Source organism: Lynx canadensis, chromosome B2, assembly GCF_007474595.2.
Source record: "Lynx canadensis isolate LIC74 chromosome B2, mLynCan4.pri.v2, whole genome shotgun sequence".
NCBI lineage: Eukaryota > Metazoa > Chordata > Mammalia > Carnivora > Felidae > Lynx > Lynx canadensis.
This window is the reverse complement of record NC_044307.1, coordinates 108,002,629-108,027,208: the sequence shown is the minus strand read 5'-3', so window position 1 is coordinate 108,027,208 and position 24,580 is coordinate 108,002,629. Positions and strand designations below refer to the sequence as shown.

The 24,580-nt window shown below is 39.5% G+C and overlaps 1 protein-coding gene across 6 annotated transcripts in view; it reads left to right on the top strand.

Moving 5' to 3' along the window:
* Window positions 1-389: 389 nt before the first annotated feature.
* The window catches only part of FAM184A (family with sequence similarity 184 member A), a 127,588-nt gene continuing 103,397 nt past the window's right edge, over window positions 390-24,580 (top strand). For 5 of the 6 annotated variants that reach the window (XR_003968948.1, XM_030316246.1, XM_030316243.1 and 2 more), the window contains exon 1: window positions 390-639. Coding sequence is in view for 5 of the 6 variants with exons in the window: in XM_030316246.1 (XP_030172106.1) it covers window positions 472-639 (168 nt within the window). In the remaining variant the exon portion in view is untranslated. The remainder of the gene's footprint in view (window positions 640-24,580) is intronic. The other variant, XM_030316244.1, reaches the window with a different exon arrangement.

The following is a 24,580-nucleotide window of genomic DNA, read 5'->3' as shown; positions in this document are numbered from 1 at the left end:
AACGGCGGCTCCGCGGCTCCCGCGTCCTCCTCCATGTCCCGCCTTCCCCCGCACCAGCCCGCCCCGTCTCCTCCTCCCTCCGCAGCCCCGGCGGCGGCCGTCTTGCCAGGTGCCTGGTTCCGGGTGGGAGCCGGACTTGCGGGGCCACGCTGCCCACGACGCCCCCGCCAGGAGCCAGCTGGAAAGCTGGCAAGAGCGGGCCGGGCCCGGAACCGCCGCCGCTGGACCCCGGGCGTCTGCCCCGCGCCGGTGTCGTCCGCGGCCTCGAGCCGGCTGGGCTGCCCCGTCCCTGGACGGGAGTGACGGGGAGGGAGGTGTCGTGGGCCGGAGGGCGCCTGCGGCCGCGGCTGTCAAACGCCGGGGGTCGGGTCCGGAAGCGGCCGCCTGGGTTCTTGCCTCCCAGACGCTGTTGCTCCTCGGCCCGCCCCCGGAGCGCGAGGACGGGTGCCCGGGCCGGGGTCTATCGGGAAGATGGCGACCCCGGGCATGAGCTGGCAGCAGCACTATTACGGCGGCCCGGCGGCCGGGGCGGCCAAATTCGCGCCCTCTCCGGCCGCCGCGCAGCAGGCGGGGCACAGCATGGACTACAGCCAGGACCTGCACCTGAAAATGAGCAAGAAAATCGCCCAGCTCACCAAGGTAAGAGCGCGGCGGCGGGGTCAGCACGGCGGGGACCCCATGTGGGCCGCGACGGGCTCAGCTGCCAGGCTGGGAGGCTGCGAGCCCCGCGCCCGGGGCGAGTTGCAGGGGGCTTCTGTGGGGAAGCAACAGCCAGAGACTAAGCTCCAAGAACCGTTCAAACTTCGGTGGAACGCCGGAGACGTTCATTTAAACTAGGTAACTCACCAGCACGGCTGGGTTTATGGGACTCGCACCCCGCTGCCCTTTAGGGGGTAAGCCAGCACAGAACAAATTAGGATCTACTTCCTTTATTGCACAATAATAAATCACTTTAGTTTTGCTCTCATGTATCTGCCCAGACTTCACGAGCCTTAATACTAACTGTATTAAGTACAGTACCGTATTTACCCAACAAGACCCGGAATCTTCCCAATTAATCAGTATCTTCTGTTGGATACGTACTTAGGGGAGAATAAACCTGAACAATGTAGGAGGGTAAAACATACCTTGCGTGCCATTTTGGGGATTTAATGAGTCATTCCTTACCCTGACAAAATGTCAAACACGGCTTGTTAGATGAATCATGTGTCTGCGCTTAGTTAAATGTTTCAGTCTATCAAAAGATAATTTTCAAAGCGCATAAGTCTGCAAATTTGGCCAACTGTAGTTTAGGATGATGAGCTTTTTTCTAGTTAATGTTGATAATGAGAAGTTGATATCTGTGAAGCAAGAGCAATTTCAGACCAATTCTATTGCTCTGTTTAGGTATCATGAGCAATCTTTCAATACCTGTTAATGAGAACAAGTGATTCGTGGTTTCAGAAAGTAGAGGTGATCTCAATGTATTTAAGCTGAGTTGGCTAACCACTTGTTAGTAGTGTGGGTATGATGAAGAGAGGTGGGCATCATGGGCGTTTACTAATAGTAAGTACTGATAGTAAGTCTGACTCTTTCAACTCCAAAATTCTCATTTTATAATTCCAGTACTAGTTGGCACTATTGAGAAGGTAGAGTAAGACAAAGCTGGAAGAAAGGAAACAGGAGTGAAATGGGAATGAAAAGAGGGTAAAATGATTTTGGTGAAGAAATATGATTGAGGGTAGAAAGAAAACTAACATGATAGGACTGAAGAAGGAGGTCTCCTACAGAAGAGCATTCAAGGAAAAAGGAGCAAGAACATGATGGTAAAAGTCAGCCACGCAAAGCAGGGCAACACTGGGGGAAATTTTGTGTTTTGGTTTTCACTTTAGGTCCACTCTGTCTCAGAGCCTACTATGTGCCCAGTTTTTACTGCCTAATCTTGTGACAGATGATTCCCATATTCAGAGGAAGGAAGGCCCAGGAAGAAACAATAGTATACCATCAGGGCATTTATACGTTTGGGAGCTCAAAGCCCGGTTTCCTGAAATCATGTTTGGTCTTCAGAATACTGATGTTCAGAATGAAGCACATGGTTATATATTTATTCTGGCTTTTCTTATGGTATGTCCACAACACCCATTGTTCTTATTTGAGATTGTAACCCTCTAGGTTCCTGCCGTATGTAATAGAAACAAGTTGGTAGTGGAACTGTGTGCAGTTGAATAAAAAGTTTCTCATCTCTCCAGTAAACTACTTTTATTTTTACTACTTATGCTTTTTCGATTTTCTGTTCTTTTATCAGAAAAAAATATTAGCACAACTGTTAAAGTTGAGAGTATTGATAGAAGCTGCTATCACCTTCTCTGATTACTCACCTTTACTCTAATGAGGCAGGAAGCTGCCCCCATACCAGTGCTCCTCAAGGCTCCAGTACTATTCCTAATCTTTACTGTTACTTGGACTCTCTGATTTAGTGTTTATAGTTACAGTCTCTAAACACCCACACCACCTTCTCTGCTAGTGCCTCGGACATTTAATCTCTTACACTAGAGTTTCTCAGTCTTGGCATTGTTGACGTTTTGGATTGGCTAATTCCTTGTTGGGAGCAGGCAGGGCTGTCCTGTGCATTATAGGATGTTTAACAGCATTCCTCCTGTTACCTAGTAGATTCCAGTAGCACTCCCCACCTGCACACACCATCATGACAATGACCATGTCTTTAGACATTGCCAAATGTCCCCGGGAGGTGGGGGGACTCCTCTCATGTTGAGAAGCACTGACTTATACTGGAATATCTATCCCACCCTGTCTCTTGCATTTATTACTAAGATAAGATGTGACAATGAAATAATAAGATAATAGGACTCTACTGGAGCCAACATCCTTTAGTTCTTGAAACCTACAATAAGACATGCATCCCTTATGTACCATTTTGGAAACTGTCCAATTTTACAGTCACAAACACTTCTTGTAAATACTGTACAATCAGAACAATATCATGATTAATATATCAACTGTTAGAAACTTTACTGGTATCTGCTACATAGAATTTTCACTTAGGAAGGGTTTATTCACATTAGTAGAAGTAGGTTGGAAGCTTAGTGTATATTTCAGAATTAAACATTATAATCATTAAAATAGGATATTCTATCTTTTGGAGAGAGTCAGTAGTACTCAGCTCTTCAGCATTATAATTAGCGTGGCTTGGGAATCTGACTTTCTTGAATTAAAACTCCTGCTCTTACTGATTACTAGTAATATGACCTTGGGCAAGTCATTAAATTCTGGACCTCAGTTTCCTAATCTTTAAGAGAGGGATGATGATACTATAACTCTCTAAGATAGTAGGCTCTTAATTCAGGCTGTCACTGAAAAGAGAGAATCTGTGCCAACAGAATATTAATAAAATAGTGGATAATATATTTTTAAACTCTTCCTCTCTTTTTAAAATAAACTAGTTTGCATTTAATAGTATTATTATATTGTATTTATTTAGAGAGTTTTCTGCTAAGTTCATAAAAAATATATACATTAATTCTATTTGAATTGCTGAGTTTAAATTTTTCACATGTATTCTGCATTGTTGTAGAACAGTATTGAAAATACATGCATTTTTCAAATACTTGACTAATTATGAAAGGATAAGGATGAAAGTAATCTGTATTATAATTAAAAAAAGGTTTTTTTACATTTATTTTTTTGAGAGACATAGAGAGACAGAGCGCAAGTTGGGGAGGGGCAGAGAGAGAAGGAGACACAGAATCTGAAGCAGGCTCCAGGCTCTGAGCTGTCAGAGCAGACCATGATGCGGGGCTCGAACTCACGAACCGTGAGCTCGTGACCTGAGCTGAAGTTGGACGCCTAACTGACTGAGCCACCCAGGCGCCCCTCTGTATTATAATTTTGTACATAGTAAGACTCAATATGTTTTTAAAAAGCCAGCTCAGCTGCAGACATATTTGTTCAGATTCTATTTCCCTAGAACCTAACATAGCAGCCATCTCCTAGAAAGAAGAACAGTAGTTTTTAAAGCACCTTTTATATAAGGGGCACTATCCTAAATGTTCGAGATATAGCACGGAGCAAGACACAGTCTCTGCCTTTTAAAGTGAATCTGTTATATTCAGGCCACTCCAGCAAATTTTAAGAATCACTTTTAGATTCTTGAGTCATGTTATGGCAGGTTTCTGGGATTGTTAGTGGCTGAACCATCTTAGGATAGGCAGAGAAGCTGAGTGGGTTGAGTTATGTTTAATAGGATCATATTTGTGTGCTTCTCTACTCTCTGCTGTGTTGCCTCTTTATTGTATTAGGGTGAAAAGCAATATATGTAATGTAATTATAAACAGCTTTTTTTGTGTGTTACTCATTGTCCCTTTCAGTTTGTGAGGCTGGCTCATCTGCCTGTAGATAAACTTGACTTTTCTGGTGGCTGTTAGATAATACAAGTTGTCTTTCAGTAACTAATTGCAGAAGTCTCAATTTGATTATTAAAATGTTCAGTGCCAACAAATAAAGACCCGAAACCAAACCTAAATTAAGGACAACGCTTCTCCCCCATGCCCATTCCCAGCTCTGCCCACTACGAGCGGGAAGCCAATAATCAGGAAGGGGGGCATCACGACTTTTTTTCTTCTGCCTGGGCTTTTCTACTCTTGCTTTGTCTTGCTGTTCCTGATTTAACACCCCCTCTACCCTCCCATCCCTGTTGGAAAAGGAAGAAGGGAAGAGAGGAAAGACTAGTAGCAAACTTCACTTGAATGGTGCATGGTGATCTAGCTTCAGTGCTGTTAATAGATTTGGCACACATTTAAAGCTCATTCTTTCCTCCTGTGTCTTCTACCTCCTGCCTCCATTGCTCAGGATTCCTCACTTCAGATTGCTTGACAGTGAGAATGCATCTGTATTCTGGCTGGTTGCTTACTCCTTCCTCAGCCTCTTGGATGTTGCAGGGTCTTCATGTTTATTTTGCTGAGGTCTGTTCAAGCTTCAGGTAACCCTCTTGGATACACCTAGGTGACGCCAGCTTACTCTGTCTCCCATAGGACCCACCTTGGTCCATGGGGAGCATTCATTCTTTGTCCAGACAAAGAATGTTAGTCATATTTGAGTGGTTTAAATTGATTTCTTGTATTTTATTAATAGGCACAAAAACTTGATATACTGTTTATCAGTTGTCCAAACTTTTATAAAGGGACGCCTTTAGAGTTAAAAAAAATTTAGAGCTGGAAGAAACCACAGATTCTGACCAGCCTAACCCTCTCATTTGATAGGTGTGGGAGTTGAGGGCCGGAGTCATTTGAAGATTGTACAGCTTGCCCCTGGCAGAACCTGAACACGAACCCAGAGAGAAGGGCAGCTGTGCTAGCAGGTCTCTTTTCCCTATGTCTTCCTTCTTTCTAACTAATACTACTCACTCATTTTCTAAGAAGCTGGAGACTTGTTGTTTTGGTGGTGGTTTTGTCATGTTGGAACCATGTTTTGTCTGCCATCTCAATCACAGATTTCTGGGGACAGTGAACCCATGTGATGTGCTGTCTCTCCGTATTTACAGGTTGTACAGTTTGCAACTGTGGCTTTGGCAAATTTGTAACAGAGGTATTTTTTGTATTCTCAGGTAAATGTCATAATATTTTTATGTTTTCTTTAACAGCTTTAGTCATTCCAGACTTAAAAAATGTTTTAATTACTTTGATTTGGAGACTGTCATACTTGGTGTCAAAGTTACTACTAGGGGGTTATTTTAAATTTTTTTCCTTACACTGCTTGCTTTCTTAATTGGATTGTTGCTTAGGTCTCATTCCTGAAGGCAGGAAGTTGGAAGTTTACCAGTTTTTCTCCCTTCATCCCTCTCTCTGTGTTGTTTGTTTGTTTATGAAAATTATTTGCTGTCTTTTAATTGCCAACCTCTTAAAAAATGGTATGAAAGAGGAGGTTCAGCAAAATGTTAGTGAAACAGTCTGGTCATTTTAATTGAATTAGTAAATCCCTATACTTTAATTTTGAAAATTATTAGTATTTCTGAAAACGTTGTACCTCATAAATTTGAGATGAGAATGCAGAGTAAGTTGGGTCTGTAAAACCATTTAGCTTCTGAATGATAATAGGAGGTAATTGGTGGGTGGGGGAGGTGGGGGGGTGGGGGGGTGGGAGGGGAGGAATGGAGGAATAAAAAAGAAAACCAACAACTTATTTTCTGTCCTTTCAGTTTATCTTGGGAGATCGAAAAAGTTTCTAATCTTTGAGCATTCAAATAAACTTGAATATTATGCCATGAGATCGGATTGATGTGAATAATGAAAATTTGTAATGCCATATTTGTTTTTTCACCACTGTAAGTTTCTATTTTGTAGACTACTTATGAGCAAGAAGGACATTAACTAAGCCAGTCAGAATTGGTATCCCCCTCAGTCTATTTTGAAGATAAACATCTGAGGAAAGGTGGGAGACAATTGCTAAATTAATTCAGGATTTTTTTTTTTTTTTTTTTTTGGTAAATAAAAGCGATGTTAAAAATGGTAGTTTGATGTGGGGAAATATTGTTATTAAAGTTATATTTTATATCCCAAGAGTGATCTGAGCCACAGAGGCTTTTTTAGATTGAGCTGGGAACTTAACAGTTCTTTGAAATATTGAAAATAGTCTCTGACCGCCAATCAATTAATATATAAAGGTGAATTTTGGAAACACCAGTCTTTGCAAGTTGGGGATTACCAATTATAGTCAGTATTTTGGTATACTTAACATTTGAGACCAAAGCAAGTATTTTAGAAAATAAACTTTTTATTCTTAGCTTTCTAAAGTTAAACCACAACAGTGAATACTGTCATTTGTAGGTCTTAAACTTATTTCATTACTGATTACATCTTTCCCACTAAACCTTAATGAGAATGTACACAATTAGTGAAGTTGAATATGTAGATTTTTGTCCTATATCTTTTACCTTCATTTTGAGATATAAAGGGAGGTTGAAACTACCAAAGGACCTATAGTAGATGGAAAAACAAAAGACTTAGTGGTCAACCAGAATATTTGGGATTTGGACAGTTTAGATTCAGGTCCTAATATGCCACCTAATTTATTACAAAGGATATAGTATTTTTTTTTAATGTTTATTTATTTTTGAGAGAGAGAGAACGTGCAAGTGGGGAGAGGCAGAGAGAGAGGTGGCAGGGACAGAGGATCCAAAGTGGGCTCTGCACTGACAGCAGCCCAATGTGGGGCTCAAATTCATGAACCATGAGATCATGACCTGAGCCGAAGTCAGACATTTGACCAACTGAGCCACCCAGGTGCCCCAAGGAGATGTATTTTTAATGACTTCTAAAAATTATGAATCTATATTTCTTTATTTATATGTACCATTTCTATTTTGAGATTTAAAAATGAAAATTTGGTATACAAAGTACATTGCTAATATTTAAGTTATCTCTAAAATTCACAATTTTAGTAAAATATTAAGGTAACCGTCTATTCAAAATTATTGGAGGGGTTATTTTAGTTAACTAGAAGTTACCATAGGGATTAATAATTTTCCATCTTCCAAAATAATATATTTACATTTAAACCATACCTTCATAAGTTCCACAGAGTCCTTTATTACCTCTCCATCAGTGTTATAATTTCAGTATATGCATAGAAGATTAGGCTAAACCTATACTAATCCTGTGGCAAATACTGAAATTTTATTTATTTATTTTTTTTAATATTTATTCTTGAGAGAGAATAGGGGAGAGGGCCAGAGGGAGAGAGAGAATCTTAAGAAGACTCCGTGCTAAGCATGGAACCTGACACGGGGCTCCACCTCATGACCATGACATCATGACATGAGCCAAAATCAAGAGTCGGATGCTTAACCGATTGAGCCACCCAGGTGCCCCTGAAATTTTATTTCTGAATAAATTCTGTTACTTCTTGTTTTATTTACCCTGTTTTCCTCATAAAACAAAGTGCAAAGTTTGTGCACAAATTCTAGACATTGACTTTCTGGTTGGGAAGATGTTGTTTATTCTGCTGAATGTGCGTCTGTGTGCTCACAGGTATTTGCATTTTTCATCCTGTTTTTTCTTAAGCACAGTGGTAACAGAATGTCATGTCTTTCAGAAAACATTTCATAACTGAAACACTAAATACCATCTCAATCTTATTCTTAGATGTTTTGCCTAGTGAAACACTTTAAAAACAAAGCGTATGTAATTTTGAGGGGAAATTGTGTATGTATGTACGTATGTTTGATATAATGGTCTACCCACAATAACAAGAGAAGATCTACTTAATTTTTTTTTTTTTAAGTTTATTTATTCATCTTAAGAGAGAGAGGGAGAGTGAGAATCCCATGCAGGCTGACATGGGGCTGAAACTCACAAACGGTGAGATCATGACCTGAGCTGAAATCGAGTCGGATACTTAACTGACTGAGCCATCCAGGTGCCCCTGAAGATCTACTTAAATACGACTAAAATAGAGCATATAGATCCATATGGTTGGTAAACTTTTGTTGAATGTTTCGTCCATGAAAGATGCTGTGCTAGGTACTATTGATTATTTGATACTATTCATTTATCATTCCACTTTTGGACTATATATATTTTTAATTTTGTTCCAATAGATCTGTGAGAAAATATGACCAGAATGAAGTAGGTGAACATTTTAATCAACTGATTAATCTGATAATTTTAAATGCTTAATTATGGGCCGCTTTTTGGTTTGTTTTGGGTAGAATTTATAGATCTCATTTTCTTAGATAAACTAAGCTAGTCCCTTCCAGTGTCCTCTTTAATAAGGTTTTTAATAATAATTTAAAGAGTAACATCAACACATTCTCTGGTTACAGATTTATAACATATTTGTCCAGGCGGTAGAGAACTTGCAAGGGAAATTTCAGTTTTCTGAAACCCAGGAGTTAATGGGACTGTATTAGGTTTAGGTCTCTCATGGGCAGGCCAGAGAGCCACAGTCCCATAGCCATATGACCCAGTGAAGCAGCAGTGCCCATCATTATAGGTCAGAGGTGTGGTTCAGTGGGTTTGACAGACCCCAGTTTGAATTTCAGGTTCACTATGTATTAGTGTTTTACTTTTAATAAGTTTTAACCTGTTAGAGCCTCAGTCTCCTCATCTGTAAAATAAGAATAACAAAACCTATCTCGTAGAATTATTGTAGAGATTAAATGAAATAATTTGTGTAGGAGAGGAGGTCAGTAAATGCCAATTTCTACCCATTTTGCACACCCCTACCCCTTGGCTTAGCATTTGCTGATACAGTTTTAACGAGTATGTTTTTGTATATATTTTCTCTTTTGATGGAGATATATTCTACATTATTAGAGACCACAGCTATCAAAAGTAAAGGTTTAACAGCAAATAAAATACAGTTGGTTCTTATTATTTGAGATGGTTGTATTCTATGAAGTTATATTCGAGGGGAAATATAGGGTTATGTTCCTGACACCCTCTGGTCACATTTTCATCAACCAGTCAACACATAGCCTTGTTTTATGTGTGTTTCTGTTTAATGGCACCTTATTTAATATATCTTATTGGGGCGCCTGGGTGGCTCAGTTGGTTAAGTACCCAACTTCAGCTCAGGTCATGATCTTGTGGTTCATGGGTTTGAGCCCCACGTTGGGCTCTGTGCTGACAGGTCAGAGCCTGGAGCCTGCTTTGAGTTCTGTGTGTCCCTGTCTCTCTGACCCTCCCCCGCTCACACTCTGTCTGTCTGGCTCTCTTTCTCTCAAAAATAAATAAACATTAAAAACAATTTTTTAAATACACCTAATTGATTCATTAACAGTGAACTCATAGGCAACAGTGTATAACTCACGTGTGAATGAAGATTATCTAACAAACTGTGAGTGTTAAATTGTAAGGTTACATACAAATTTTAGCAAGTCGACAAACTTGGAAATATGGAATCCATGAATGATGAGCATCTACTGTATCTAAGAATGGATACAGAACTGCATCTGCTGTTTACTTAGCCCCTGCATCAGCTGTTGTTTTGGGCTTGTGTGACTATGACTCTTATTAACACCCTGAACACCCTCACATGAGTATGACTTTGACTTTTATTATCCCTCTAAGCACCCACAGATGAAAGGGGTAGAAAGGATAGTGGGGGCAGGAATACTCATCTTTTGTGTGAGTTGCCAGTCACCTAGTAGCCAGCCTATAATCATAAACATGGGACAAAATTGCACCCAGAGATTCTCCTTGTATATAAACTGTGATCTTTACAATCTGAACTTGAATCTACCACATTGCTCTAGGTCAGAAAAAGGAATCAAATATAAAAAATATTCTATGGCATGGAGTGAAACCTTTGAAAATATAATGTTGACTTAATTAAAATAAAGTCTTATTTTTTTATATTCATTGTTTAAAATATGTTTGCAGTTACTTCCTTCTCAGCATAAACTGTCAGTGTGGGAGTTGTTTTTGTTAAAAGCCTTTGTATAGGTATCTAAAGATAACTACAAAATTTATATTCTCTGGGATTCAGCACATTTGGTTGGAAGTTTCTGAATTAACTATACAATGTGCAGAAAATTTAACTATTCAAATATAGAATATTTTGGCATATAATTAGACTTACTGTTTTTTTTTATCTTGACCTATACCTTTCTTAAATGACCTAGAATATGTGTATTTTCAATGTTGTTAATAGTAGCGTATGTTCATATTTATCCATACCTTCTTGTCCCAATCCCCTGGTGATTGTCAGAAAATACTGGTGAGAAAGGAGCCCAGATAAGAACACTCTGTGGTTTTGAAGGAGTTAGCAAAGTTAACTGGCCTAGAAAAAGTAAGACTTTGAATTCAAGCCATGCCTGCCATTTTGATATTGTTCTCTTGACCCTGCATATCTTTAATTTCAATCCTGAGTCACCTTTCCTCTTTGTTTTCTCTGTTTCTGGATTGTGGAGCATTGCCAGAGAAATTTTGGAACTGGATTGTGGCAGAATAATGCTGCCCTTCACTTCCTTACCCCAGAGATGTCTACAGCCCAATCTCTGGTATCTTTGAATATGTTACTTTATATTTGCAGATGTGACTAAGTGAGGGATCTTGAGATGGAGAGATTATCCTTGATTATTTGGATCGGGCCAGTATAGTCATAAGAATCCTTCTGAATGAAAGAGGGATGTAGGTGAATTAGTGCCAGAGTGATGGGACATGAGAAAGACTTGGCCAGCCATTGCTGACTTTGAAGATGGAAGGTGGCCATGAGCCAAAGAATACAGGTGGCCTCTAGGAGCTGGAAAAGGCAAGAAAACAAATTATCCCCAAGAGCCTCCAGATTTTAGCCCAGTGAAACTCTTTTGAGACCTCCAGAATTGTAAGGTTAATAAATGTATGTTGCTTTATGCCCCTAGTTTTGTGACAAATTGTTATAGCAGCTAGAGGAAACTAAGGCTTGGACATTGATAGCTCTGTGCAACATCATATGATCCAATTTTACCTGATCACACCGTGTTGCTGACTTATATTATGTTGCTGTCTCTCTGAATTGCCCACCGTTGCTTCTTCTCCTCTTAATGTATACACATCATGTAGATAAGCTGCTTTCTATTTTACTAAAACGGTCAAGACTACCAAACTTCAGTTACTTGTCTATAAGGATACTGGGGTCATTCATTCCTTGAGAGAACTTTCTCCTGGTCCTGCCACTTTAACTGTCATGTATATGCTGTTTTTCTGTGTGTTAAGTAGCTCACTCTTGACAGGGACAGATGGGAATCAAGGAAACTAATTGGGAGGGTATTGGAATATAGTATTGATGAGAGATTATGAGGACCTGGATTGGGACTGTGGTAGTAGAGAGAGCAGAGAGATTTGGAAAATGTTCAGGGGCAGATTAAAGAAACAGGAAGTAAACTTGTCGGGACTTTGTGACAATCTGTTGTGGTGGAGGATTAAGAATAATAGGTCTCTCATCACATGGTAGGTACTCGTGAATGAATGTTAATGATTGAGTGACTAGATAGATATTAACGTCAACTGAGATAGGAATATGGGAACGACATCTATTTCTGTGTAACAAGTTACCCTCAAATTTAGCAGGTTAAAACAACAAACATTTATTATCTCACGGTTTCTGAGGTTCAGGAATGTAGGGATCACTTAGCTGGGTGGTTCTCAGGTTACAGTCAAGCTGAAGAGTTGACTGAGGCTGGAGGCTTCATATTTTAGTTCACTCCTATGGCTGTTAGCAGGAGACTTTAGTCCTTCACCACGTGGGCCTCTCCACAGCAAGTGACCCACGGGGATTGGAGAAAGAGACCAAGGTGGAAGCTATAGTCTGCGTAACATAATCATAGAGTGATATATCACCACCTTTGCCATATATTATTTGATTACACCAACCATGGTATATTAGAGGTGGTAACCACACAAAGATTTGAATATTGGGAGACAAAGATCAGTGGGGGCCATTTTAGCGGCTGGTTACCCCAACAGAGAAGCAGAATTGATGGGAGAGAGATAATGAGTTCACAGTTTGAGATGGCCATGTATATCCAGATAGAAAGAGCAAACATTTGGATATTCATTTTAAGCCAAAAGGAGAGATCAATACTAGAAATAACATTTACAAGTCATTAGCATATAGGTGGTAGTTAAAATCATTAGTGATTGGGGCCTTAAGCAGAATAGAAAATATTTAGTATAGTTGCTGGGGGAAGAAGGAGAAAATCACTGACCAGACACAAGTGAAAGGATCCAGTGAGATGTGTTGTTGTCCCAAGAGGAAATTAGATGTGGTATTTGGTCTCAGTTTAAATGCATCACAGTTTTCTGTAAAGTCCTATGCAGTCCTGTGGAGAGGACCATTGTTCACCAAATGTAGAAGAGAAGAAGGCAGTTCTTAAATGATTAATCCAGAGTCTTTGTTTTGACTGATGGGTGTAACGGAAGGACTGAGGTTAAAAGAGTTAACTTCATGGGGCACCTGGGTGGCTCAGTCACTTAAGTGTCCCACTTTGGCTCAGGTCATGATCTCACGGTTCGTGAGTTCGAGCCCCGCATCAGGCTCTGTGCTGACAGCTTGGAACCTGGAGCCTGCTTCAGATTCTGTGTCTTCCTCTCTCTCTGCCCCTCCTCCACTCATGCTCTGTGTCTCTTTCTCTCTAAAAAATAAATAAAGACATTAAAAACAATTTTTTAATTAAAAAAGAGCTTCGATAGATAGTAGTTCAGTTAATCTACCCTTGGGCTGCATGCTGCACGGAGAAGGAAGTGGGGTTAGGACGGAGCTGATAGATTAAGGAAAATTTAGGAATTGAGAGGACCCTTGGTGTGAATGTAGTTAATTCCCAGAAGTTGAAGGTTTACAGCAAGGAGTTATAACATGGGAGGGGGGCTATTTCTGAGGTGGAACAAGTTAAAATGAGATGCAGAGTACAGTCTTGAGAATGTTTATAGCGGAGTGACAGTTGTTAGAGTTGGTCTTTCAGATTCTACATGAATTTTTAAAATTTTTTAAAAATGTTTGTTTATTTTTGAAAGAGGGATAGAGAGGGAGGGAGGGAGGGGCAGAGAGAGAGGGAGATAGAGAATCTGAAGCAGGCTCCAGGCTCTGGGCTGAGGGCTCTGGGCTGTCAGCCCAGAGCCTGATGTGGGGCTTGAACCCACGAACTGTGAGATCATGACCTGAGTTGAAGTCAGATGCTTAACTGACTGAGCTCCCCAGGCATCCCAATTCTAGATAATTTTTGAAATCTCCAAATGTAATGACATTTGGGATAGGAGGGAAATTTATGAGTCCCATGCCTAAATATATACTAAATGTGGGCAGTGACTTGGAGGCTGGTTTATTACTATCATGAGGCAGGTGCAGTGATGAAGCTAACTAATAGAACAATTTGTCTGACTGTGGCATGTTGCCCTTTTTAGAAGGCAGCATTGAGTAGCTAGGTAAATGCCCAGATCACTTCCACATCCCATGATGAGTTGGGTGCAGCATAGGATATGGCTTCTGTTGGAAGAGAATCTATGTCTTTGGCTGAGAGGGGCAGAAAGGGGTTCTGAGGATGTTAAGAATTAGTTTTATTTGTGTGGGTGGGTGGTAGGTGTTTGATCTGATATTTAATTATCGGCTCAGGGATTGCAAAGAGTATAATAATATGGGCAGTGGTGGAGGAACCAGGGGGTGAAGATGGATACTGGAATTTAGCTTTTGCAGCTATTCTGTAGTCATATGGCTAAATAAGGTGGAATATGTTGTCTTAGAATGCAGAATCTTATTTTGCTTGTTCTTTTTTTATTAGCAACTAGAACACTATAGGTCTTCAATAAATATTAAACAAGACACTAGAATTTTTAAGAAAAAAGTGATATATTTGTGAATTATTTGACCAAACTGTCTTTTCTAACTTGATTATTAATTTATATAAAATTCCTGCATAGTTTGTCATCCTTTTTTTAATTAAGGAATGAATAAAAATACCAATATTTTATTACTAAAACAAATATGGGTATTTTTTCAGGTTTTTGCCTTTTTGTTGAAAAAAAAGTTTTAAAGGTTAGACTTGAAAATCACATTTTACAAAATCTAAACATCTTTTAGAAAACTAGAAGTTATTAAATAAGAGAATCGTGCCAAATATAACCTCTGGAATTCCATGTCTGAGGTATGGAACTTTGCCTGTTTTACTTTATTCCTATATGGGTAGTCATGCAGTAGCCATTTTGAGGGTCTAATAAGTGCCGGACACTGTGGAGGACACACATAGGTCAAGGAGCTCATCCTTCAGGAGCTTATAAGCTAACTGATGTACAAGAACATACCTGAGACAGAACGTACCTGAGACAAAGCAGTGTTTGGCAACCCTCTTCATGTTTCATGTCACCTGAGCAAAACTGGCCAGATCAGTAAGAAGAGCCTTCTGATCCTTTCATTTCCTCTACTGAGCACAACTGTTTTTACAAGATGGGAGACGGTGGACCTAAGCCGGCTTGTCCCGTGCATACGGGTTACTGGTTCTTGGAAGGACATATCAATAAGAAAAACAATTAAACTGAAAAATGTGCAATGCTGTGTGTCATGCACTGTGTTAAGCATTTTAGATACACTATTCTGTTTCATCATTTTAACTTCATCAACTGGATATTATTCTCTTCACTTTACAGGAAAGAAACCTAAGGCTTAGAGATATTTAAGGTAACTTTCTCAAAGTTAGTTGTAAGTAAGGCTAACCCTGGTTACCTGTCTCTGACATACTGGAAATCCTGTGGATTCAGAATGATAAGAACAGAGCACATATAGAAGCTTCAAGCCAGCTCATTCTATCTTACCTCATATCTCTGTCCCTGGGCCCTAGCTCCAAATGCAGGTCCCGGGGTCACCTAGCTTATCCTCAGGCAATTGTGTGCTTCCTTTTCCTGGATGCTTGTTGGGTTTTTATACTTGCTGTCTAGAACTCTTGCTCCCTACTGAACGAACGTCTCTACAGCCATATCTTGTCATCAAATACTCTATCTGCTTGCTTTATTTGAAAACCTCTCTCCCTAGGATACTGCTTTTCCCACTGCCTTTGTAGGTGACCACTACTCATTTTCACATACCTCATCAACCGAAGGTCCTGGAGACAACATCTTTCTTCTAGCTCTCATTGCAGCCTGTAAACCATTACTCCTAGACTCTTCTGTAAATATAGTTCGTGAGGTGTAGGACAGCTGTCTCTTCCTCCTGCACCTCTCTCTTTGTTGCTTCCCATGCTAGCAGAGAGTTGCTGTCCATGGGTGACCCATCTAACATCCTAGTCTCACATTCTTGACCTTTGCAGATTCTGTGGTCTTTAACTTTACTCAAGCTACTTGATAGATTTTCCTCTCAGTTTTAAAGTCCAGAATAACCAAATGGATGGCACTGTAAAAATTTGTTGATTAAATCGATGGACTTCTTAACTTTTCATTTCTCCTTCCTTTTTCACATTTTACCCATTCTCCAGACCCTGTGGTTCTTTTGTGTCTTCATTTTCTTTCTATTCATCAGCCCTTCCTTGCTTCACTTTGTTCTTTATCTGTCATAGACTGCTTGCATTATTACTGCTGCCACTATCTTGCCCAGTGTTTTTCCACTACACTTTCCAGACCAGCAAGAGGATAATATTGGCCAGATATGCAGCTTGTTCAACCTAGCATATGTCAATAAGAAAGCAGAATGTCCATGTAAGCGCCCCTAGAAGGGCCCAGCTGAGTGGGGTGAAAACAGAAGAAACACTAGGTGGGAATGCTTGGATGACGCAAGTGAGGTCCAGGGGATGGAGTTTCCAATTGTAACTGGAATGATAATATCTGATTTTAACTGAATATCTTCTGCAAAGAAAAAACTTTAATTAGAAATGACTAAATACTTAGAAACAACAGGACTAAGTTTTTCTCTACCAAGTAGTTGCAAATTCATAAAGAAAATGAAGTTCTGTATTTGGGACCTTTCTTGCTTCTTGAGAAAGGCCTGAATTGGAATATACTTACCTCTTAGGACTACCTTTGCTGCATCCCAAATGTTATGGGCTGCTGTATGTTCATTTTCATTTGCTTCCATGTATTTTTAAAAAAATTTCTTCTTTAATTTCCTGGTTAACCCATTCATTCTTTAGTAGGATGTTCTTTAACCTTCATGTATTTGAGGGCTTTCCAAATTTTTTCCTGTGGTTGACATCAAGTTTCATAGCATTGTGATGTGAAAATATGCATGGTATGATCTTGATCTTTTTGTACTTATTGAGGGTTGATTTGTGACCCAGCATATGACCTATTCTGGAGAATATTCCATGTGCACTAGAAAAGAATGTGTATTCTGCTTTAGGATGAAATTCTGAAAATATATGTTAAGTCCATCTGGTCCACTGTGTCATTCAAAGCTATTTTATCCTCCTCCTCTTCCTCCTCCTCTCCCTCTCCCCTCCCCCCTCAAAAATTAATAAAAACATAAAAAAAAATTAAAAAGGGGGGGCGCCTGGGTGGCTCAGTTGGTTGAGTGTTCCACTTCAAGTCGTGATCTCATGGTTGGTGGGTTTGAGCCCTGCATCGGGCTCTGGGCTGACAGCTTGGAGCCTGGAGCCTGCTTCAGATTCTGTGTCTCCCTCTCTCTCTGCCCCTCCCCATCTCTCTCTCTCTCTCTCTCTCTCAAAAATTAATAAAAACATTAAAAAAAAAGCTATTGTATCCTTGTTCATTTTCTGCTTAGGTGATTTGTCCATTGTTGTAAGTGGGGTGTTAAGGTCCCCTACTGTTATTGTATTATTATCAATGAGTTTCTTTTTGTTTGTGGTTAATTGATTTATGTATTTGGATGCTTTCACATTGGGGTCACAAATATTTATAATTGTTAGATCTTGGTGGATAGATCCCTTAATTATGATATAATGCCCTTCTTCATTTCTTGTTAAAGTCTTTGTTGTAGCTGATCAAAAAGGATTTAAATAATATAACAGAAAGTGAATTTAGAATAATAGTCATAAAATTAATCGCTGGGCTGGAAAACAGTATACAGGACAGCAGAGAATCTCTTGCTACAGAGATCAAGGGACTAAGGAACAGTCACGAGGAGCTGAAAAACGCTTTAAAGGAAATGCAAAACAAAATGCAAACCACCACAGCTCGGATGGAAGAGGCAGAGGAGAGAATAGGTGAACTAGAAGATAAAGTTATGGAAAAAGAGGAAGCTGAGAAAAAGAGAGATAAAAAAATCCAGGAGTATGAGGGGAAAATTAGAGAACTAAGTGATACACTAAAAAGAAATAATATACGCATAATTGGTATTCCAGAGGAGGAAGAGAGAGGGAAAGGTGCTGAAGGGGTACTTGAAGAAATAATAGCTGAGAACTTCCCTGAACTGGGGAAGGAAAAAGGCATTGAAATCCAAGAGGCACAGAGAACTCCCTTCAGACGTAACTTGAATCGATCTTCTGCACGACATATCATAGTGAAACTGGCAAAATACAAGGATAAAGAGAAAATTCTGAAAGCAGCAAGGGGTAAACGTGCCCTCACATATAAAGGGAGACCTATAAGACTCGTGACTGATCTCTCTTTTGAAACTTGGCAGGCCAGAAAGAATTGGCACGAGATTTTCAGGGTGCTAGACAGCAAAAATATGCAGCCGAGAATCCTTTATCCAGCAAGTCTGTCATTTAGAATAGAAGGAGAGATAAAGGTCTTCCCAAACAAACAAAAACTGAAGGAATTTGTCACCACTAAACCAGCCCTACAAGAGATCCTAAGGGGGACCCTGTGAGACAAAGTACCAGAGACATCACTACAAGCATAAAACATACAGACGTCACAATGACTCTAAACCCATATCTTTCTATAATAACACTGAATGTAAACGGATTAAATGCGCCAACCAAAAGACATAGGGTATCAGAATGGATAAAAAAACAAGACCCATCTATTTGCTGTCTACAAGAGACTCATTTTAGACCTGAGGACACCTTTAGATTCAGAGTGAGGGGATGGAGAACTATTTATCATGCTACTGGAAGCCAAAAGAAAGCTGGAGTAGCCATACTTATATCAGACAAACTAGACTTTAAATTAAAGGCTGTAACAAGAGATGAAGAAGGACATTATATAATAGTTACAGGGTCTATCCAGCAGGAAGAGCTAACAATTATAAATGTCTATGCACCGAATACCGGAGCCCCCAAGTATATAAAACAATTACTCATAAACAGAAGCAACCTTATTGATAAGAATGTGGTAATTGCAGGGGACTTTAACACCCCACTTACAGAAATGGATAGATCATCTAGACACACAGTCAATAAAGAAACAAGGGCCCTGAATGAGACATTGGATCAGATGGACTTGACAGATCTATTTAGAACTCTGCATCCCAAAGCAACAGAATATACTTTCTTCTCGAGTGCACATGGAACATTCTCCAAGATAGATCATATACTGGGTCACAAAACAGCCCTTCATAAGTTTACAAGAATTGAAATTATACCATGCATACTTTCAGACCACAATGCTATGAAGCTTGAAATCAACCACAGGAAAAAGTCTGGAAAACCTCCAAAAGCATGGAGGTTAAAGAACACCCTACTAACGAATGAGTGGGTCAACCAGGCAATTAGAGAAGAAATCAAAAAATATATGGAAACAAACGAAAATGAAAATACAACAATCCAAACGCTTTGGGACGCAGCGAAGGCAGTCCTGAGAGGAAAATACATTGCAATCCAGGCCTATCTCAAGAAACAAGAAAAATCCCAAATACAAAATCTAACAGCACACCTAAAGGAAATAGAAGCAGAACAGCAAAGGCAGCCTAAACCCAGCAGAAGAAGAGAAATAATAAAGATCAGAGCAGAAATAAACAATATAGAATCTAAAAAAACTGTAGAGCAGATCAACGAAACCAAGAGTTGGTTTTTTGAAAAAATAAACAAAATTGACAAACCTCTAGCCAGGCTTCTCAAAAAGAAAAGGGAGATGACCCAAATAGATAAAATCATGAATGAAAATGGAATTATTACAACCAATCCCTCAGAGATACAAACAATTATCAGGGAATACTATGAAAAATTATATGCCAACAAATTGGACAACCTGGAAGAAATGGACACATTCCTGAACACCCACACTCTTCCAAAACTCAATCAGGAGGAAATAGAAAGCTTGAACAGACCCATAACCAGCGAAGAAATTGAATCGGTTATCAAAAATCTCCCAACAAATAAGAGTCCAGGACCAGATGGCTTCCCAGGGGAGTTCTACCAGACATTTAAAGCAGAGATAATACCTATCCTTCTCAAGCTATTCCAAGAAATAGAAAGGGAAGGAAAACTTCCAGACTCATTCTATGAAGCCAGTATTACTTTGATTCCTAAACCAGACAGAGACCCAGTAAAAAAAGAGAACTACAGGCCAATATCCCTGATGAATATGGATGCAAAAATTCTCAATAAGATACTAGCAAATCGAATTCAACGGCATATAAAAAGAATTCTTCACCATGATCAAGTGGGATTCATTCCTGGGATGCAGGGCTGGTTCAACATTCGCAAATCAATCAACGTGATACATCACATTAACAAAAAAAAAGAGAAGAACCATATGATCCTGTCAATCGATGCAGAAAAGGCCTTTGACAAAATCCAGCACCCTTTCTTAATAAAAACCCTTGAGAAAGTTGGGATAGAAGGAACATACTTAAAGATCATAAAAGCCATTTATGAAAAGCCCACAGCTAACATCATCCTCAACGGGGAAAAACTGAGAGCTTTTTCCCTGAGATCAGGAACACGACAGGGATGCCCACTCTCACCGCTGTTGTTTAACATAGTGCTGGAAGTTCTAGCATCAGCAATCAGACAACAAAAGGAAATCAAAGGCATCAAAATTGGCAAAGATGAAGTCAAGCTTTCGCTTTTTGCAGATGACATGATATTATACATGGAAAATCCGATAGACTCCACCAAAAGTCTGCTAGAACTGATACATGAATTCAGCAAAGTTGCAGGATACAAAATCAATGTCCAGAAATCAGTTGCATTCTTATACACTAACAATGAAGCAACAGAAAGACAAATAAAGAAACTGATCCCATTCACAATTGCACCAAGAAGCATAAAATACCTAGGAATAAATCTAACCAAAGATGTAAAGGATCTGTATGCTGAAAACTATAGAAAGCTTATGAAGGTAATTGAAGAAGACTTAAAGAAATGGAAAGACATTCCCTGCTCATGGATTGGAAAAATAAATATTGTCAAAATGTCAATACTACCCAAAGCTATCTACACATTCAATGCAATCCCAATCAAAATTGCACCAGCATTCTTCTCGAAATTAGAACAAGCAATCCTAAAATTCATATGGAACCACAAAAGGCCCCGAATAGCCAAAGGAATTTTGAAGAAGAAGACCAAAGCAGGAGGCATCACAATCCCAGACTTTAGCCTCTACTACAAAGCTGTCATCATCAAGACAGCATGGTATTGGCACAAAAACAGACACACAGACCAATGGAATAGAATAGAAACCCCAGAACTAGACCCACAAACGTATGGCCAACTCATCTTTGACAAAGCAGGAAAGAACATCCAATGGAAAAAAGACAGCCTCTTTAACAAATGGTGCTGGGAGAACTGGACAGCAACATGCAGAAGGTTGAAACTAGACCACCTTCTCACACCATTTACAAAAATAAACTCAAAATGGATAAAGGACCTAAATGTGAGACAGGAAACCATCAAAACCTTAGAGGAGAAAGCAGGAAAAGATCTCTCTGACCTCAGCCGTAGCAATCTCTTACTCGACACATCCCCAAAGGCAAGGGAATTAAAAGCAAAAGTGAATTACTGGGACCTTATGAAGATAAAAAGCTTCTGCACAGCAAAGGAAACAACCAACAAAACTAAAAGGCAACCAACGGAATGGGAAAAGATATTTGCAAATGACATATCGGACAAAGGGCTAGTATCTAAAATCTATAAAGAGCTCACCAAACTCCACACCCGAAAAACAAATAACCCAGTGAAGAAATGGGCAGAAAACATGAATAGACACTTCTCTAAAGAAGACATCCAGATGGCCAACAGGCACATGAAAAGATGTTCAGCGTCGCTCCTTATCAGGGAAATACAAATCAAAACCACACTCAGGTATCACCTCACGCCAGTCAGAGTGGCCAAAATGAACAAATCAGGAGACTATAGATGCTGGAGAGGATGTGGAGAAACGGGAACCCTCTTGCACTGTTGGTGGGAATGCAAATTGGTGCAGCCGCTCTGGAAAGCAGTGTGGAGGTTCCTCAGAAAATTAAAAATAGACCTACCCTATGACCCAGCAATAGCACTGCTAGGAATTTATCCAAGGGATACAGGAGTACTGATGCATAGGGGCACTTGTACCCCAATGTTCATAGCAGCACTCTCAACAATAGCCAAATTATGGAAAGAGCCTAAATGTCCATCAACTGATGAATGGATAAAGAAATTGTGGTTTATATACACAATGGAGTACTATGTGGCAATGAGAAAAAATGAAATATGACCCTTTGTAGCAACGTGGATGGAACTGGAGAGTGTAATGCTAAGTGAAATAAGCCATACAGAGAAAGACAGATACCATATGGTTTCACTCTTATGTGGATCCTGAGAAACTTAACAGGAACCCATGGGGGAGGGGAAGGAAAAAAAAAAAAAAAGAGGTTAGAGTGGGAGAGAGCCAAAGCATAAGAGACTGTTAAAAACTGAGAACAAACTGAGGGTTGATGGGGGTGGGAGGGAGGGGAGGGTGGGTGATGGGTATTGAGGAGGGCACCTTTTGGGATGAGCACTGGGTGTTGTATGGAAACCAATTTGTCAATAAATTTCATAAAAAAAAAAAAATAAAGTCTTTGTTGTAAAATCTAGTTTGTTTTGATATAGGTATGGCTATCCTGGCTTTCTTTTGACGTCTACTAGCATGATACATGGCTCTCCATCCCCTCACTTTCAATCTGCATGTGTCTCTCGGTCTGAAATGACTCTCTTGTAGGGAGCATATAGAGGTCGGTGGGTGGGTGATGGGTACTAAGAAGGTCACTTGTGACGAGCACTGGGTGTTGTATGTAAGTGACAAATCACTGAATTCTCCTGAAACCAATATTGCACTGTATGTTAACTAAAATTTAGATTTAAAAAGGGAAAAAAGAACAAAGAAAAAAAGTTTTAAAAGAAAAAACGTGTTCTGTTGGGAAAATGAAGAGCTTGATTTTTTTATGCTATGGTTTGTGAGTGACCAATTTGTACTTATTAAATATAAAAGCAAGTTATAAAATAGACTATATTTATGAAAATTCAGTGGTTTGAAGATTTCATATTAATATTATATATTAAGGATACTCTTTGTTAAACAGTAAAATGAGCTTTTTCTGGCAAAATAAGACTTTCGGATGAGAGTAGATATATAGAATTCAAAATAGCTAACTCATTAATAAAGCATTTATAATGGTAAAACCTGAAGTACTGGTATAGTTCTTTGTTTATGATAAGTGCCGAATAATTCTTGTGCTTAACAGAATGTTTACTTATCATGGTTATAGTTGGGTGCACAGCATCTTCAACTAATTATGTCTTTAGACATGACCTAATTCAAACATAAATTGTAATAAAAGGGTGAAAAAGACCGTCTAGTAACTGGAGAGAATGTTAGAAATAAGATTTTAAAACCAATAAGCTGGAAATCAAACACTAGGAAATTATTTTATTGGATATGATGGTTTTTAAAGTTGAACTGTCAAAATAAATGGGGAAATTGGCAAAAAAAATTTCTTTAAGAATGGAAGTTTCAGTAACACGAAGGAAGAAAAACATGGAATATGGTCACTAAAGTGAGGGGATGGCCACGTTGCTCAGCATATACATTCCAGTTACTTGTTGCTGCTCTGGTTATCCATCTGCCTTTCACACCACTCAAAAATTTTGCATAAAACAGCAGCCATTTTATTCTCAAATTCTTGGGATAAGAATTCGGAGAAGAGATGGAAGGGTTGGTTTTTCTGTTCTATGATGTCTGGGTTTTCAGATGGGAAGACTAGAATGGATGAGTGTGATTTGCTCAGCTGGGAGTTGAAACAGCTGGCTTTGGAGAATCTACTTGCAAGATGACTTCTTTTTTCACCTTGTGCCTGGACTGGGGTGACTTGAAGGCTGGGCTCATCTGGGGAATCTAACTAGAGGACCTATATGCCCTCTCCATGTGGTGTTAGCTTTTCACAGCATGACAGCCTGGGTCTTCCAGAGACTGAGGAAGAAGCTGCAAGGCTTCTACAGATCTAGGTTCAGAAGTCATTCATTATCACTGTTGCCACATCTGTTGGTTACAAGTGAATCATTAAAGCCAGCCTAGATTTGAGAGAATTGGACTCCTTGGTGGGGGAGTGGCAAGGTCATATTGCAGAAGAGCATGTGGGATGGGAAATATTGTGACCACTTTGGGAAAACACAGACTGCTAAAATGTATACTTTCTGGGAATAGGGGAGAAAAGTAATCCACGTTTATAGCTTTTTCAGTAATTAGCCACAGACTTTTAAGGGTGTAAAAAATAAGAGAGATGGTTACCTAATATAAATTATTAGGAAAGAGCTCTTCCTGCCATTTGAACACAAATCGAGAATCCTCAGATTAGCAGAGACACTTTCCCACAGAATTTTAAAAAGGCATTATTAGATTTATGGTAATATATGGTAATAAGAAAAGCTTTTTTATTATAAGCATAGCAGAAAGTTAGAGCTTACACTATGTAATGGTGTGTACTTTGAATATTGTCACTGCTTAACCACTTGTCATCTTCTGCCTCTTGGGACAGTAAGCAAGAGGACCATAATTTTAAGACTTTTTGAGATGTTGGATTTGAGATCTTAGAGATTTTGGATCTTTGCTTCAGCGATAATAGTGTATGTGTATATTGGGGCAACAGCGCTCACTGGTTTCAAGTTATGCTACATTAATTTTTAACCATATTGTGGAAAGAAGTTCTCCCTCTAAGCTCTTGTTTCTATCCTCTTAGCCCCTTTAAGAGAGGGGCATATGGTGACAGATGTAGTGGCTGTGTCAGGAAGAAAGAAATCAAAATCTTTAGCACACTGGTGAGTGCC